At 35.2% G+C, this 16,094-nt stretch overlaps 2 protein-coding genes across 2 annotated transcripts; both read right to left on the reverse strand.

The window, feature by feature from the left end:
* Window positions 1–552: 552 nt before the first annotated feature.
* LOC140819771 (patellin-3-like) lies at window positions 553–3,061 on the reverse strand. Its single transcript, XM_073179969.1, has 4 exons — window positions 1,615–3,061; window positions 1,401–1,525; window positions 1,168–1,309; window positions 553–1,075 (listed from the first exon to the last, which is right to left on the reverse strand). The coding sequence occupies exons 1-4, from the start codon at window positions 2,917–2,919 to the stop codon at window positions 824–826; spliced, it is 1,824 nt and encodes a 607-aa protein (XP_073036070.1). The 5' UTR covers window positions 2,920–3,061; the 3' UTR covers window positions 553–823.
* A 9,110-nt stretch (window positions 3,062–12,171) lies between these two features.
* Window positions 12,172–14,136, reverse strand: LOC140820209 (uncharacterized). Its single transcript, XM_073180543.1, has 2 exons — window positions 12,903–14,136; window positions 12,172–12,553 (listed from the first exon to the last, which is right to left on the reverse strand). The coding sequence occupies exons 1-2, from the start codon at window positions 13,986–13,988 to the stop codon at window positions 12,257–12,259; spliced, it is 1,383 nt and encodes a 460-aa protein (XP_073036644.1). The 5' UTR covers window positions 13,989–14,136; the 3' UTR covers window positions 12,172–12,256.
* Between the last annotated feature and the right edge of the window lie 1,958 nt (window positions 14,137–16,094).

The raw sequence follows: 16,094 nt of genomic DNA on the forward strand, positions 1-16,094 counted from the left end.
AGAAGCATGACAAATAAAAATAAAAATAAAAGATGAAAAAATATATTGAATGATTCAAAAATCAAACAAGAATAATATTAGATAAATTATAATTATGGTTTAAAATGATAGATAAATTGTAAAATAATATTTATTATTGAATAATTTTTATAAAACTACGTTTTTACGTTGATTTAGAAATTCACAATCAATATTCTTAGTATACTCAAATTCGTTGCCAACTTATATTATTAGCAGTTTATAGTAAAAAAACAGAAAAGTGGAATTTTGTTACTTTCTACATGGATACTTGCCTCGGAAGAACTCGCCCATAAATTTTTATGGTTGAACTTTTTATGGAAACGCCAAGAATATGAAGTAAACCATTTGCAAAGAAAAAATGTTGGTGGACGGATAGCCTCTCTCACATATTACAGACTTGGAACGATCAAAAATAACAATGTCCAACAAAAATAACAATGTCCTAAATATATAACCATGACAATATAGCTTGCAAGAGAATAATTACCTTTAACATGAAAAAAAAAAATCCATAGAAAAGAGCCAAACACAAATGACAAAAAACAAACAGACTTATACAATTTACACAAATTTCTGTCCACATTTCCTTTTGCCACTCCAAATTGTTCCACCACACATTCATATATTCCAACAAAAAAGTTTCAATTCCAAGAACAGAAAAAACCAAACAATTATGAAACAATGACTCCCCCAGACATCCAAATCAAAACTAAGTTTTAACAACAATCAGAAAAGAATGTGATGAATATACAAAAGGATCCCTTTTTTGGTTCAATCTGCAACAATATTCAGAGGTTTAATTTCAATCAGAGGGCTTGATCTTGGACCTGTAGATCAGCTTCTTCTTCTTCGAAGTTTGGTTGTCGAAGGTAAGAACGAGCTTGCCCGGTTCCCCGATCTTGAAGGTGCATCCAATCACTTGTTCTTCGGTTGGTCCAATCTTCCTCGACTTTTGCACGATCCAAGTGTATCCGCCTTCGGCACTAGGCACAAATTCGGCTCCATAGGAGACATCCCAGCCCCCCACTCTCACCTCCCAGACCAATGTGGAAGCCTGTCGAATCGAGAAAACAAGCATACCAGCGTTAAAATAGAACCATTTTAAAAGTTTCAGGAATAATCCACCATTTGTAAAAACTAGCCCACCTCAGTGATAGGCAGCTCAATGGTATGTTTGCTAGATGGCTTAATAATTTCCTCGGTTGCGGGATCAGCAGCGGTGAATTCTTGTTCACCATCATTGCTAAGGCCACCATATTGAACTGGTACTTGCTCGGGTGCCAAGTATCTGATAGATACATCACAAATTCAATTAATGTCACAAAAACAACCATGGATATAGTAGAGAATGTAGTAAAAATCCACTCAAAAGTACAGACTTGAATAGGGTCTCGGAAGTCTTGGTTGGTCCTGCAAACACGAACTTGCTCTTGGTCCTCTGGGTGAAGAATGGACTGATCATCCTATTGTAAGCAACATACCACCATGGAACGTTGATGAACACCTTCACACCACCAAGAACCAGCACCGCAATAAGCAAAAGTAAACATAATTTGAAGGGATTATGCAAAGACACATCAGTGATTTGTGTACCTGCTTGGCCACAAATTCGGGATAATTATCCTGGAGCAACTGGAGGGCTTGATTCGTCGATTGGCGGAACTCTTTCTTGAACAAAGTGAGTCCAGGAGAGTTATTGAGATCGATGATTTGAACAATAGTGCAGGTGCCATCCGGGGTGAAGTCGAGTTTCCTGATATTCTTTTCCAAGAACTGAATGTACCACTTCAAGAACTTGGCTCTTTTCTCGGAATCAGCGAACGTTTTGCTGTACAATTCCTTGTCCTGGAACTCCCCGAGAGCATTGTAGCAGACGGGGTGCCCTTCTTTGTCCACTCCATGGACATAAACAACCTTTTCCAGCCCCTCGACGATTCCTTCCTCCTCCAATAACTCGTCGATTTTGAACTCTTTTCTCCATCCCACCACGTTTTTCAACATGGAGAAGGCTTCTTTCACCTTGAAGTCTCTGGCCCTCAAGAACTTGAGGAGAATCACGTCGCTTTTTTCATCAGCTAGAAGCGGGATACCCCAGATGGAGACCTCCTCCGGTGGAAGTGGTGTTGCCGTTTCCGCCACAGCAGCTGGTTCTTCCTTGGGCTTATCCTCCTCCGTGGGGGCGATGGAGGGTTCTTCACATGGTGGCGGGGTAGGGGCGGTGACTTCATGAACTATGGTTTCTTTGATTTCTTCGACTACGGATTCAACCTTTTCCTCTACCTTGGCAACCACCGTTTCAGATGGTTCAGCCTTGGTCTCTTCAACAGCTGGTGGTGGGGTTATTTCCTCTTCATCCTTTTTCTCCAGAGGTTCTGGCTTCACGGGCTCCGGATCCGCTGGTGGAGCCGGCGGCGGAACCTCAGCAGGTACCTCGCAAGATTCCGTTTTTTCTTCGGTCTTCGTGGGTTCTTCTATCTTCTCCTCAGATTTCGATTTTTCCTCCTCTTTCTTCTCTTCTGCTTTTGGTTCTTCCTCTTTCTTCTCCTCCTCCTTCGCCGGCGGTGCGGTGAATTCATGCTTTTTCAGTGCCTCGCGAATCAAAAGTTTGAATTCGTCCAAAGCTTTCTTCTCTGGATCGATAAGATCATCAACTTTGTTGCTCTCCTCCTTGAAAGAAGCAGATTCAGTCATCTTTCTCTCCCCAACGGTCTCGTCTTTTTCCTTCGCCTCTCCTTGTACCACTACTTCCTTGTGTGGGTCTTCAACTTTTTCAAGCTCGGGCTCAGGTTCAGGGTGCGGTGGCGCCTCCTCCACCACGGAGGTTGTGGGCTTCTCAGCCACCGGAACATCGCACACCACCACTTCTTCAGGAGCTGACTTCTTAGTTTCTTCAGCCATGGATATCGATCACACGCTCCAAACAAGCAAAAATCGAACAGAAAACTAAAACTTTAGCCTTAAAATCAAAACACTGCCCAGAAATGAATCAGCAAACTTGATTGGAGAAAGAAAGTGAATTTGTGGGAACAATGAGGCGATTAATATAGCAAGTATGAAGAAGAAACAGTCTGTCAAAGAACATGAATGCGCCAGCTCGTTAATGGGGCTGTCATTCTTCGGTGCAATGGACCCACTATCATTGTCTTTGCGAGCCGTTGCCTGCTTTTGGCGGCGGGTGAAAGAAACCACGTTGGAATCTATATTCCATTGATGCGATGCGAACATTACCAAAATCTAATCGAATTAAAGTTTTTTTAAAAAAAATCGAAAATATTCGCAAATTATTTGAATTATTATTCAAAAATAAATACTCAGACCAAAATTTATTTATTTATTTAATATATAATTTTATTATATTAATAAAATACCGAAGCTCGCGAGCGACTCTCGAACTATCGAGTAAAATAATTTAAACTTTAATTCGGCTCAAAAAAATTCGAACATATTCGAGTTCGAATCGAATTCGATAAGTTCATATACAAATCAAATATTTTTTGAATTGTTTCAAAAAACTCGAATAAAATATTTCTTGAGATATAAATCTTTCAATTAAAACAAAGACTTATAATACTTTTCGTCTCATAAATTTATGCTTATTTTTTTATTTTTTGTCAATCTCAAATATATTATATATGATCCATTTTTCATGCTTAATATTATTTTTTCTACTCTTTTATCAATTTATCCCTATTTAATTTGTTTTTAAAAATTATTAATGTGTTCATTTAATTATTAAAACATTCATTAAATTAAAAGTAAAATAGGAATTTTTTTTGTAAAATTTACATTTTCATTAACTTTTTTAACATGTATGATAACATATGAAACGGGTGATGTATTTAATATTTTAATTGTAACGTAAAAAATAGTTTGAAGTTTTGAGAAATTAAATATCAAATAATAAGGTTTTATATTCGAAATCGGGATTGTTGAATCATGAAAACTCCCGTGAGACAGTCTCACGAGTCAATTTTGTGAAACATATATTCTATATGGGTCACTCACGAAAAAATATTATTTTTTATATCAAATATATTAATTTTTATTGTAAATATAAATATGATTGATCTGTCTCACGAATAAAGATACGTGAGACTGTGTTATGAAAGACATGATCTTTTCTTGAAAATGTTGTAAATGTTATTTGTAAAGTCGGAAATCGTATTGGGTAATGATTATGCAAAATTAATACCATAAATATGATACATAATTGCAATAATATTATTTATTTGGCGAATAAATGATAGATGAGTTTGATATTTTTTTCAATATTTTATTTCGTGAGTTTATCCTATAAAACTTGATGTTTTTTTGAATAACGTTGTTTGCAGACTATTTCATTAATCTAAAAATTTACTTTTTATCGAGTTCGTCTCACAAAACTTGTCTATGTTTTTCGTTAACTCATACACCAAAGTGGCAGCAGCTCCAGCTTCTTTACCAAACTTATTACTTTTTTAAAAAAAAAAAAACAAAACTAATATTTTATATTCTTATATATTTTTATTCCAAAAATATTGATTTTTGACAATACCTAAAACGTACATGTGCAATTAATGTGAACATTCGTATTTTTGTGCAATTAATGAAACATGTGACATGAATAAACATTCATAAAATAGCAAATATTTTTCCTAGAAGATAATATCGAAATCTTTTGCAAACAAAAAATGAATAGGATTGTTGTGCGACGATTTCACTATTCTTTATTTATGAGATAGGTCAACTCTACATTCACAATAAAAATAATACTCTTAGCATAAAAGTAATTTTTTTTCATGGATGATCCAAATAAGATATCTGTCTCATAAAATACAACTCGTGAGACCGTCTCACACAAATTTTTATCACAAAAAATATAATGGCGTCCGAATATTTATCTTCTCTTATTAGATTTATATTTTAGTTCCTTACTTTATTCCCGATTTTAATATTTTCCTTTTTTTTCTTTTTCCTTCTATGTAATCCAGTTTTCCATTTTATTTAATTATTATGAAAGAAAAAAACACATATCCCCTTGTACAATACGATTTATCTAACTAGCAGGATTTTGCATACTATTGTATTTGATCGAAAAGTTTACTCAATACGTATCGAAAAGTAACTTTCCACGTCCCACAATTTGGAATTAATTGATATAGAAAAGTACTTTTAAAAAAGACGAAATCGAGGAAATTTGAAAAAACTTGAATTTGCCTTAGAAAGCGATGGATGAAATGAATTTTACCCTTGGCGTTTTGGCATGCTCCAGATCGACATGTGCTAGGGATGTAAACAAACCAAACCGTTCGCGAGCTATTCGGAGCTCGGCTCGATAAAAAGCTTGTTTGAGTTCGCTTGTTAATCATATAAAACCAAGCTCAAGCTCGATTTTGAGCTCGACAACTTAATCAAACCAAGCTGGGGCTTGTTAAATATGATAAACGAGCTATTAATAAACCAAGCTCGAGCCCGGCTTGATTAACATGATAAACGAGCTTTTAACGAGTCGCATACGAGCTTTTCACAAGCTTAGTAATTTCAAGACAAGTCGAATTCTAGCCTGATGATAAAAGCTCGAATAAAGCTCGAGCTTGAGCTCGAGCTCTATCAATCTTAAACGAGCCAAACTCAAGCCAGATGATAAAAGCTCGAATCAAGCTCGAGCTCGAGCTCGAGCTCGAGCTTGAATTAATCTTAAACGAGCCAAGCTCAAGCCTGATACTGTTCGGCTTGGTTCGGATCATTTACATCCCTAACATGTGGGATGGGAATTATTTGGTCGGGCCCCAAATTTTAAAAACCTACCCAACATATTTTGTGTGTGTATAAATTAAATATTTTTTTTTTATTTGGTATAATTATTATCTTGTAAAAATTTAGAATTTTATAGACTATTTGATAATTAATTACAAATATCATTTAAGGAGGATTATTTTTTGTCATTTCTAAGATTTATAGTACATAATAATATATGACCATATCGTGATACTTTAGTACAATATGATATCAAGATTTTAATTTTAGAGCTCGTTATCGAATTCGACCCATTTATAACAAACATTTTGCAGCTCGAAAAAATAATAGCAACACTCTTGTGAGACAGTTCGTGAGTCATGTCAATTCTACTCATATTTACAATAATAACTAATATTTGTGACATAAAAAGTAATATATTTTCACTGATTACCAAATAAAATATTTATCTCATACAATTGACTCGTGAGTCTTCCATACAAAATTTTTGTAAAAAAATAAATGGACCCATGAAATGAGGCTTTTATATTTATATATAGGCAAAAATTTGTGTGAGACGGTCTCACAGTGTCATATTTTGTGAGACGGATATCTTGATTGAGATATTCATAAAAAAATATTACTTTTTATGCTAAGAATATTACTTTTTATTGTGAATATCGGTGAGGTTGACTCGTCTCATAAATAAAGATTCATAAAATCGTCTCATAAAAAACTTACTCTTATGTATATGTATCACAATCCCCAACTTCATCCGTAGTTCCATGAATTGACAAGCAATATCTTCCACAATAGATAATTTGCCCGATCAAGTTGATTATGCCTATTTTATTCGACGAAACCTTTATTTAATTAACTAAATCCACACATCGATAACATTTTCAAATTTATTTAATGTGACTTTGAATTTTGAATGTGTAAAAGTTTGTCATATTCATAATCTATATCTTTAACACAAGCACATATTTTTTTAATCCAAGTATACATTTTTCAAAGCGACATGATATCACTAAAGAAAAATAAAACAAATAAGAATAGGTATTTTGTGAGACGGTCTCACGAATTTTTATTTGTGAAACGAGTCAATCTTACCGATATTCACAATAAAAAGTAATATTCTTAGCATGAAATTAATAATTTTTCATGGATGACTCAAGTAAGAAATCCGTATCACAAAATACGACATGTGAGATCGTCTCACACAAGCTTTTACTAACAAATAAATGTTGAAAAAAATTAATTAATTAATTAATTACTAATTACCAACTTGTGACAGGTGGTTCAAATGATCTTATCTTTGCTTAGACAAAATATTCCTTCTATGATAATAAAAATTATTATATTCTTTGAATATAATAATGACAATATGATAATAAAAAATGCATTTTTTCATGGTACTACAAATAACTTTTACTATTTTTTTTTCTCTTTACTTCGATTTCTTCACTAACCAAAGCATTAGAAAGGAATTTCGTCGGGAAAACTACGGATAATTTGGAAGATTCAAAACCAAAAATGTTGAACCTCTTAAGAAAATTTTGGTAAGAAAAATCAAGCTTTTAATAATTGATCAAACGCTTACTTACTCGATCAACTCGATCAACTTTAAACCATCTCATGATTTTTTTATAAAAAAATATTATAAAAAGTTCAAAAATTAAAAATAAAAAAAGATTCCCAATTTGAATATATCCTGCAATCGAGGAATTGCACAACAAAAGCCAACGTTAGGGGGCCTACTTTGTCTGAATCCGTTGAGAAGGAACATAATTAATTTCATACTCCACCTTTCGTGAAAAAATGAAGAAGCGGAGTCTAATAATGCATATGTATTATACATACAGTCTGATTCGGATCGGGTATGAATATGATATTATTAGACGTGTTTTCATATCCGAACTCGAAATCCCTCCAATACTCATTCATTTGGGACGAATACCGGATTTTGCAACATATTCGAAGGAAATTATCGTCTCTAACTAAGCTCAAACACCATTTTGAGGTGAGTTCTAATTTTAATCATTTTTGTAAACACAAAGTTATTATTATTTTTTTAAAAAAATAATTAAGAACTTTTAAATGGTAGATGTCTCGGCCACATTCATTCAACCATTTGGGAAATTACCTATTTATTTCCCATCAATATTTTTTTATTTAATTTTTTTTTTTATAGAAAAAATAATGATTGAGATTTGAGAAGAACAAGTCAATAAATTGTTGTAGAGTTATATGCAAGAAATGACGACAATTAAGGAGTGACTTTCAAGTAATGTGAATTCCAGTTGTCATCAAGTTCACCAATTTTTTTATTTTTTTATTTTTTTTGGCTTTTCCACTTTAATAATAGTATAAATTTCAAATATTTTTTTGAATGAATTGCATAACGATAAAATATAAATTTTTTTGAACTTTGATTTTCCAATCATGATGTAAAAAAAATATATATTTAGAACTGCAAGAATATTTCCAATTAATACGGTCGAGAATAATAATTATATTTCAGCAGAAGAGATTTGGTCCATATTGATCTTAGGATAAATTTAGATATAACAAATACTTTTTTTTAAAAATAAATATAACAAATATTTGTTTATATTTGGAGAGGAAAGCACGATGATTGTTTGATTGATCCATCACCAAACCTAAGCTATTATTGTTTTCTGGAAAAATGGGGATTCCTTGTCTGTCAAAATCCCCTACGTAATGCTTTCTTTGATTAATCGTTCTCCAACAGAAAATATTACTTCTCTCTATATTATATATCTCATATTATGGACCAAACGATACTTTAACATAAAAAAAATAATATTTGTTATCGATGACCTAAATAAGAGACCCGTCAGATCGTCTCACAAATTTTTTTGCATGTATATATATTATACTTTTGCTTAATACACACAATTTGGTGTTATGACAAGTTTTTTTATTCATATCAATTGAATCTTTTAAATTGTAATCATCATAATATTTACCTCATTTGATAATATAAATCAAATTGATTACAAAATATTTAATAAACTTAAAAAAATTGTACAAACATACAATACGTAAATTCATATACTAGTTGAGCTTGCAAATCATGTTATATTTTGCTTGTCATTTTACTCATTAATTGCAATTTTTGGGATGATGAATCTCACGGAATCCATGTTCTTTTCAATTTAAACATACTTTTAATTGATATATACGATTGACTAGAGAAGTTTATTGAACAAATCTTGGAAACCATTTATTTTTGAAAGAAAAATAATAATATAATCAGATTTAAAAATGGTATCTGATGCTGATAGGGGAAAAAAATGAGACGGGGTTGGTATCTTATTCTTGAGCTAGATGCCTTCTCTCCCCCGGATGGTGCCCCGAGGTAGGTAACGACCGAGCTCCTTCAATTGAACTCAGCACACACTCAAGCAACGAACTCATGAATAAAATATCCGAAGAGTTTTTTATGTGATTACTGTTAGATAAAATGTTAATAACAATAGCGTAGAAACGGACTCGTAGAGATAAAACATTAACCGAAACAATTGTGATGTTTACAGTAAGAATATCGTGCAAAGGAAATCAAAGTCAAACCGAAGCCTGTAGCGACTAGCGTTGTGGGGCCCTTAGCTCCTAATCGTTATTACAACACAATTTGATTAGGGTTAAGTAGTCACAGCGGAAAACGAATTTAAAATTTCTTTACAATGAGCCCAAAATATCTCTTCTGATATTTAAATACTAAAAATAGTATCTAAATTCAAATCATAAAACACGCCCACACATAATCAAAACCAATCACATACAAACAACTCATATCCTCGGGACATGCCCCGATATATAGATACATATACATATATACTGGGAACAACATATAAAACCTCAACTCAACAGTGGCTCCCTCCAGAAGTACCCTCTCCGGTCTCCTGATATCCTGGAGTACCTGCCATTGTCCACACACAAAGACAACAACAGCTCCCCTTGGGGGTGAGCAAAGCTCCGTATGGAACAACCAATCATATATACCACAGATATCTAAACAATGATATATGGTATGCAATGCATGTATGTCGTGGAGGTATCGGGTCAAATGCCCATCCACTGAGCACATGTCAGAATCAATCGAATCGCTATCAAATCAAATCAATGCTCGAGCTGGCACACCGGCCGATATGGGAATACACATATGATAGCGTCGACGAAGCGCCATCAATCCCACATCTCATATCCAATCATATGGGGCCACAATTGTCTATGCTTTACGGGTCATATAATACCGGCATAGCGATTGTGTTCACAAACCCCGGAATCCAATCAAATCATATCAGGGTATCCAAGGATCATAGCTCAACGTGCATGTCATGTATCGATGTATGCATAAAATGATGTGTGTTAACAAAACATTTATTTTGTACATCGATACTCAATCTCAATGTCATGTATGTCACATCCAATCATCAAATAGGCACATAGACACGTATTCCAATCCAATCCAATCAATCCAATCATATATCATATAATACAGATACCTGTCGTATGTTACCCGGTCGCAACATACCTCAATTCTTCGTTCCAGTTGATGTAGCCTGAAGATATTGATATAATACTTTATCTACATCAATAACATATTCATTCCAGTCAATAACATACTCCAAAATCAATAATATGAGTTTCAAATATCATTTGAAACTTCAATAATTCATATCAAATCAAAATCATATCATAATTCAATTCCGACTTCGAATATGAGTTTCTTGTCGGTTATTCTACTACATATCAGAAATTCAACTTCAAATACATGCTATTCCAGCACTTTGATATTTAAAACTGCTGAAATCAGAAGAAAATTACCTCAGTCTAAAGCCCTCGACGCGCAGATAACAAATATATAATTTGTTTCGCGTTTAGACAGCGTTTCAAAGTCGATTTGGACGGAAGAAATTCGAATTTCTCGTGTCTCTCGTATTTTCTAAAACGTAAACTGAAGAAAGAAAGAGAAGAAATCTCATTCTTATCATCACCGCTCTCGCGCTCGGGCGGTAGAATTCTCGCGCCCGAGCGCGAGACATTCTGTCCCCGAGAAATCTTTACGCCGCGCTCGGGCGGTCAAATATTACCGCTCGGGCGCGGGGTGTTCTGCCCGAATACTCATTTCAGATACCCTGGCGCTCGAGCGGTAATTTTCTACCGCGCGGGCGCCACATGTTCTGTACAATTTGTTAGTTTTGTACTATATTGACGTCCGGCCTCTCCAATCGAGCTCTTACAACGTCAATTCATATTCAATATTCATTTTCTCAATTCCATTGTCATGATATAACATCAAATACATAATCACATGACAATTTCATTAATTATCGATAATCATATAAGATTTACGATAATACAATACACGGTCCTTACAAGCGTGTACACTTTCCTTAAAACAAATTTGCCCCCTCCGATATGTGCTTCGAGGTTTTAGGGGATGTCTGTTTTCCAGGATACAACGGGCAAACCAACAGTGATGTCGCACAAATCATTATGCTAACGAACTAAACAGTACATAAACTTTATCAGTGGACGGAGTAGGAGCAGAAGCGCAACAGAACGAACAGAAGTGCAACAAAACGAACAAAAGCAGAACACAAAGTAGTGAGAGAGTAGATTTCAGTGTGCATCCCCTATTTATGTATCTCAATACCAGCCATACGAAAGACCAAAAGTTGTCATTAAGAAAGCACAGGAAACACCCAATGGTTGGACAGACGAAACACCAAAAATCAAGGTATGTGAAAAGTTTCAAGGGCATGTGAAAGATGTCAACCCAAAAAAAAAATAAATTAACAAAAGATAGTATAGACTACTAGATATTTTTGCTTTGATCGGTGCGACATTCAACGCATTCAAGTCGCGTTCGTACGCTTACACACAAGTCGAACATTTTCAGTTCAAATCGGGCCCATGATTTGCACCCCTAACTGGCGTGCGCGAGAGATCACTATTAATTGTTACACCTCCATAAAATATAATACAATATAAACTTATTTATACCACTTTATTTTTTCGATTTGAGACCAACCAACATTTCCAAATTTTCATTCATTCACAAAAAAAACAGTTAAACCTCACAATCCAGTACATTTAATCCAATACATTTAATCCATCAATTACTCCGATGCTGTTATCACTGTCGAGTAAGATAAAAAAAAAAAAAACTAAGAATGTAAACGCTCAAAAGTTGCCATATAAATTAAATACATTCCGAAATGTACTAATCTTGATAATTTATAAGAAAAATCAGGATTATGAATTTACGACATTAATTTGTCAGAACTTTTTTGAGGTTGACTGCCAAATAGCTAGGCAAACAGCACACATTCATAGCTACAAAATACCACAAACTGAAATAAAAGAAAGTGTGCATTCTACATCAGTGAGATTTGTGTTCATTGTTCAATTTGTCAAACTACCTACACATTGAAATCATTCACACAGAGACATTCTACGAGTTAATCTAAACAAACACAGATGATTTTTAACATTCGATGTGCAGGCGCTGTCCTAAGTAGACCAGGTGACAAGTGAGAGACATAAGAACCACAACATTGAGGAATGAAGAGTATGAATTCAGCCTCCTCAGCATCTCACTCATTCTCACCATTTCAGCCTTGTCTACTGCTGCTGTATCCGTTTGTTTCTCTTCGACTGATCCCCGGCTCCCAACTCTGCTGCCTGTTGTGGGATCGATGTTTCTGAGGCCACTCAGTTCCTTGTCGTCGCTCTCTTTCCCTCTCCCTTCTTCCTTTTCCTTCTTCATTCTTTCAAACATTACCTGCCAAGTAAACAAAGCAACAAGTTAATGAAACAAGGCAATCATCACTTATTTGGTCCATAAACTCTGTGTCTTCCCATCATTGGGATCCATGGTCCTGCCTTGATTTAAGTTACGGACATGCCAAAGAAGTTGTCCACTAATGATGACTTCAACTAATGGCTGGAATATACGTTAGGACTAGTACTACAAATCCTTGTTCATCCCAAGAGATTATCTACAAGTATTTGCTATGATCCATTGCTCGGAAAAATAACAACTGAACTCCATTCTAACTATAACAATGAATTAACTCAAGTTATCAAGCATTTAAAAAGTATTTGATACAAAAATAAGACAAAGTTCCAACCTTTGTTGCGCGAGGCTCCAAGTACAGCAAATTCGCCAAAACCATGACAAGTGATACCCCAAGATTGAATGCCTGAAACATGCCAACACTGACTGGAGACAATCTTCTCCTCTGGCTCAGCAAGTGTCCGAACAATGCCATCCCCACAGAATAAGCCATGGCCTTAAAGTAGACAGGATAAATCTTGCTCTGCACCATACCAAACTGGTGCCTAGGCAATGCCGCAGCCAGAACATAACTCGAAGCAAAAGTAACCCAAACGCACATCCCATAAGCCGCCGCAAATCCCAGCAAATGCAGCACTCCAGACACCGAGTTCATGCTCACCGGTGGCACCAAGAATGCCAAAACACGGACCCCGACAGCCCGAGCACGCTGGAACGCGCCCCTTAATTCTTTTTTCCCTCCTTCTTTCACCCTTTGAGCGCCTTGTTTCACTCTGTCCGACGCATCTTCCAACATTTCTTCTGCCTCTTTCGCCTTTTCTGACACAAGGCTCTTCGCCTTCTCGGCTTGAACAGCGGCACCTTCTTTAATTTCGTTGGCCTTGTCAAAAACCTTGTCTTTCGCTTCTCTAGCAGACTCCTTCACATTTTCTGTTGATTCCCGGGCTTTAACAGACACCCGATCTACCGAATGAGTAACAGTATCTTTAACTTTACCGACGGCCTCATCCGCCCCTTCCTTCACCTCATGGGCCTTGTCCGCCACCGCTTCCTTTGTCTTCCCGATGGCAGCCGCAATTTTATGCTTACACTTGCCATATGCATCGCACACAAGCTCTCTCGGACTAAACCCACTATTAATTTCTTCCGTAATTACGGAATCTTCTTCTTTCAATCCCCCTTTCACACCCTCCAACGTTTCAGACACTTTGTCCTCCATATTTTCCACGAACCCCTTGTAATCTTGGGGTGAAATTGAAACCTTGGTATTCCCATTATTCTTCTCAAATTCCACCACAACCCTGTGCCCGTCTTTCAACACAATATTTTCTTTCGAATTCTGCTTTTCTGGGGTTGGAGAAAAGAACCCCGCAGTCACAAAGGAAGTGAAGAAAAGACCCAAAGCTAAAACATTAATCATTCTCACTCTCGCTGCTCTTTCTGTCGAAACCTGATTAGCGAAATTCTGAGAGGGGAGAGGCAGTTGCAGATGATGTATATGATACGGGGGAAGATGAGAAATGGGCACGTAGCCTGTGAGAGAAGCAACACGTGGCTGGCTCTCGAAGTTCTTCGAGAATGATACGCGGCAGTTCGTGGTTTAAGGTTATCCCAATTGGATCCTCTCATCTTGCCACCTTTGTAGTTTCTTTGCGGTTTTTTTTAATCATATAAAAATAAAAAAAAAACATTTATAAAAACATTGCAATTTCAAAACATTATAAAATTAGTAAAATCCGAAAAAATATGTTCCGACCATTCCATGGATTCCGACAAATATGAACTTGTCATTGTATTTTTTAGTATTGTCGATTTGTTTTTTTAAAATATATAATATAATAAAATAAATAAATAAGTATATTTTTTCAATGGATTATTTAGATTAAACCATATTAATATTTAGGTTAAACAATTAGACATAAAACATGGAATCCACCTTTTTTATTTTTAAAAATTATTTTATTAATAAACCTATCTCATTTGTGATAAAAATATATATGACTAAAAAAAACTTATTTGTATAAGTTAGAAAATTTAGGGATTAGTAAAAAACTATGATTCATAAGATTAATTTTAAAAGAAGATCACATTTATTTTATTATTCTCATTAATGAGAATTATCATTATTATTTTTATTAATGTGTATTGTTTGTGATTATTATTATTTGTTTAATTTCTTCGAAATTATTTATTAATTTTATTATTATTGTTGTCGTCGTCTTTCAAAAGAATGAAAGGACAACATGCAATAATAATCAGTACATTTTGTTTGTCACGAAATTTGCGGGCGTGCCAAGCACGTGTTCGTGCCAAATGTGAATTAATCTGACTTCGTTTACCAAGCGTTGTGTTTCTCGATTCGATCGTTCGTTCTAATTCCCTCGAAATGTCTCCAAAAATAAGAACATAAAATGAAGAATATACTGAAATTAAAGGTGGAATTCATAAACAACATCAACATTCATTATGCTGCCATGAATATGATCGACACTTTTACAAGAAAGTCGGAAGAATACATCAAAATTCGAATACTGACTATTGGAAATCGAAATAAATGAACATAGAATTGATGGAATTCTGCAGAAATTATGTTGTGGATTTTGTGTTGATTTGTCGAGGGCTTTCTCTGATTCCCTTCCCTCTCTTTTTGTCACATTCCGCACATCTCCACGATCTCCCCGCGTTCTTCCACGATCTTCTATATTGGGTACTGGCCGTAAGTTGCAACAACATTCTTCCGCTGGGCCAACTGCAAATACATTGGGCTTCATCTGTTGGGCTTCTTCTGTTGGGATTTATAACTATTTTTTAGGCACAACAATTGCTCCCCTAGCCAATTTGGGCCAATGGTCAGTTTGGCCCATTTTGGCTATTTGACTAATTTTATCAATTCGGCCCAATGGGCCAAGTTGACTATTTATTTTCTTTATTCGTTATCCTATCTATTCAAAGCTCAACGTAGAATCATATTCTACAGGCTTGACGAAGAATTGAGAGATGAAACGCATGTTCTTCCTTCAATAGAGTGTGCATTCCTTGAACCATATCCTAATCTCTTTTTTCCTCATTTTCTTCCCCCAAATCTCCATCGGTGCCCACCGATTTTCCCGAAGAAATTGCCGCTCCATCGACTTTGTGATGCCATTCAAGTTTCTGAAAGTTGTCATCGTCAATCTCCCTCACATCAAACCACATCTTCTCAAGGTAGGTATATTTCATCATTTATCCAATCCCCCATCACAAAAACATTGTAGAATATATCATATTTCATGATGCACTCAAGGTGTTCGTGAATATGTCTGAATGAGTTTTTCATGAGCAATACCTTGCAACACCCACTGATTGCATCTCAACAGGACGGCTCCCTTGGCGCCCATATTCAAAACTTGACCTATAGCTAGTGTAACTTCTGTAATCTTCCATGCGCTTAAAAGAAATGCACCAGCACAAGGAATTGTGATGCTCTACCCAAATTCACTGAGGATGAGATCTCATTTTCTGGAATCTTGGCAAGCCATAAATTAAA

The sequence above is a fragment of the Primulina eburnea genome, chromosome 18 (assembly GCF_022965805.1).
Source record: "Primulina eburnea isolate SZY01 chromosome 18, ASM2296580v1, whole genome shotgun sequence".
In the NCBI taxonomy this organism is placed as follows: Eukaryota; Viridiplantae; Streptophyta; class Magnoliopsida; order Lamiales; family Gesneriaceae; genus Primulina; species Primulina eburnea.

Coding starts and splice junctions, on each gene's coding strand:
- LOC140819771 (XM_073179969.1), bottom strand. CDS start 2,919: ATGGCTGAAGAAACTAAGAAGTCAGCTCCTGAAGAAGTGGTGGTGTGC. Junction 1,310..1,400: donor ACTTCCGAGACCCTATTCAA/GTCTGTACTTTT, acceptor TGTATCTATCAG/ATACTTGGCACCCGAGCAAG. Junction 1,076..1,167: donor TTGAGCTGCCTATCACTGAG/GTGGGCTAGTTT, acceptor TCGATTCGACAG/GCTTCCACATTGGTCTGGGA.
- LOC140820209 (XM_073180543.1), bottom strand. CDS start 13,988: ATGATTAATGTTTTAGCTTTGGGTCTTTTCTTCACTTCCTTTGTGACT. Junction 12,554..12,902: donor TGGAGCCTCGCGCAACAAAG/GTTGGAACTTTG, acceptor TTTACTTGGCAG/GTAATGTTTGAAAGAATGAA.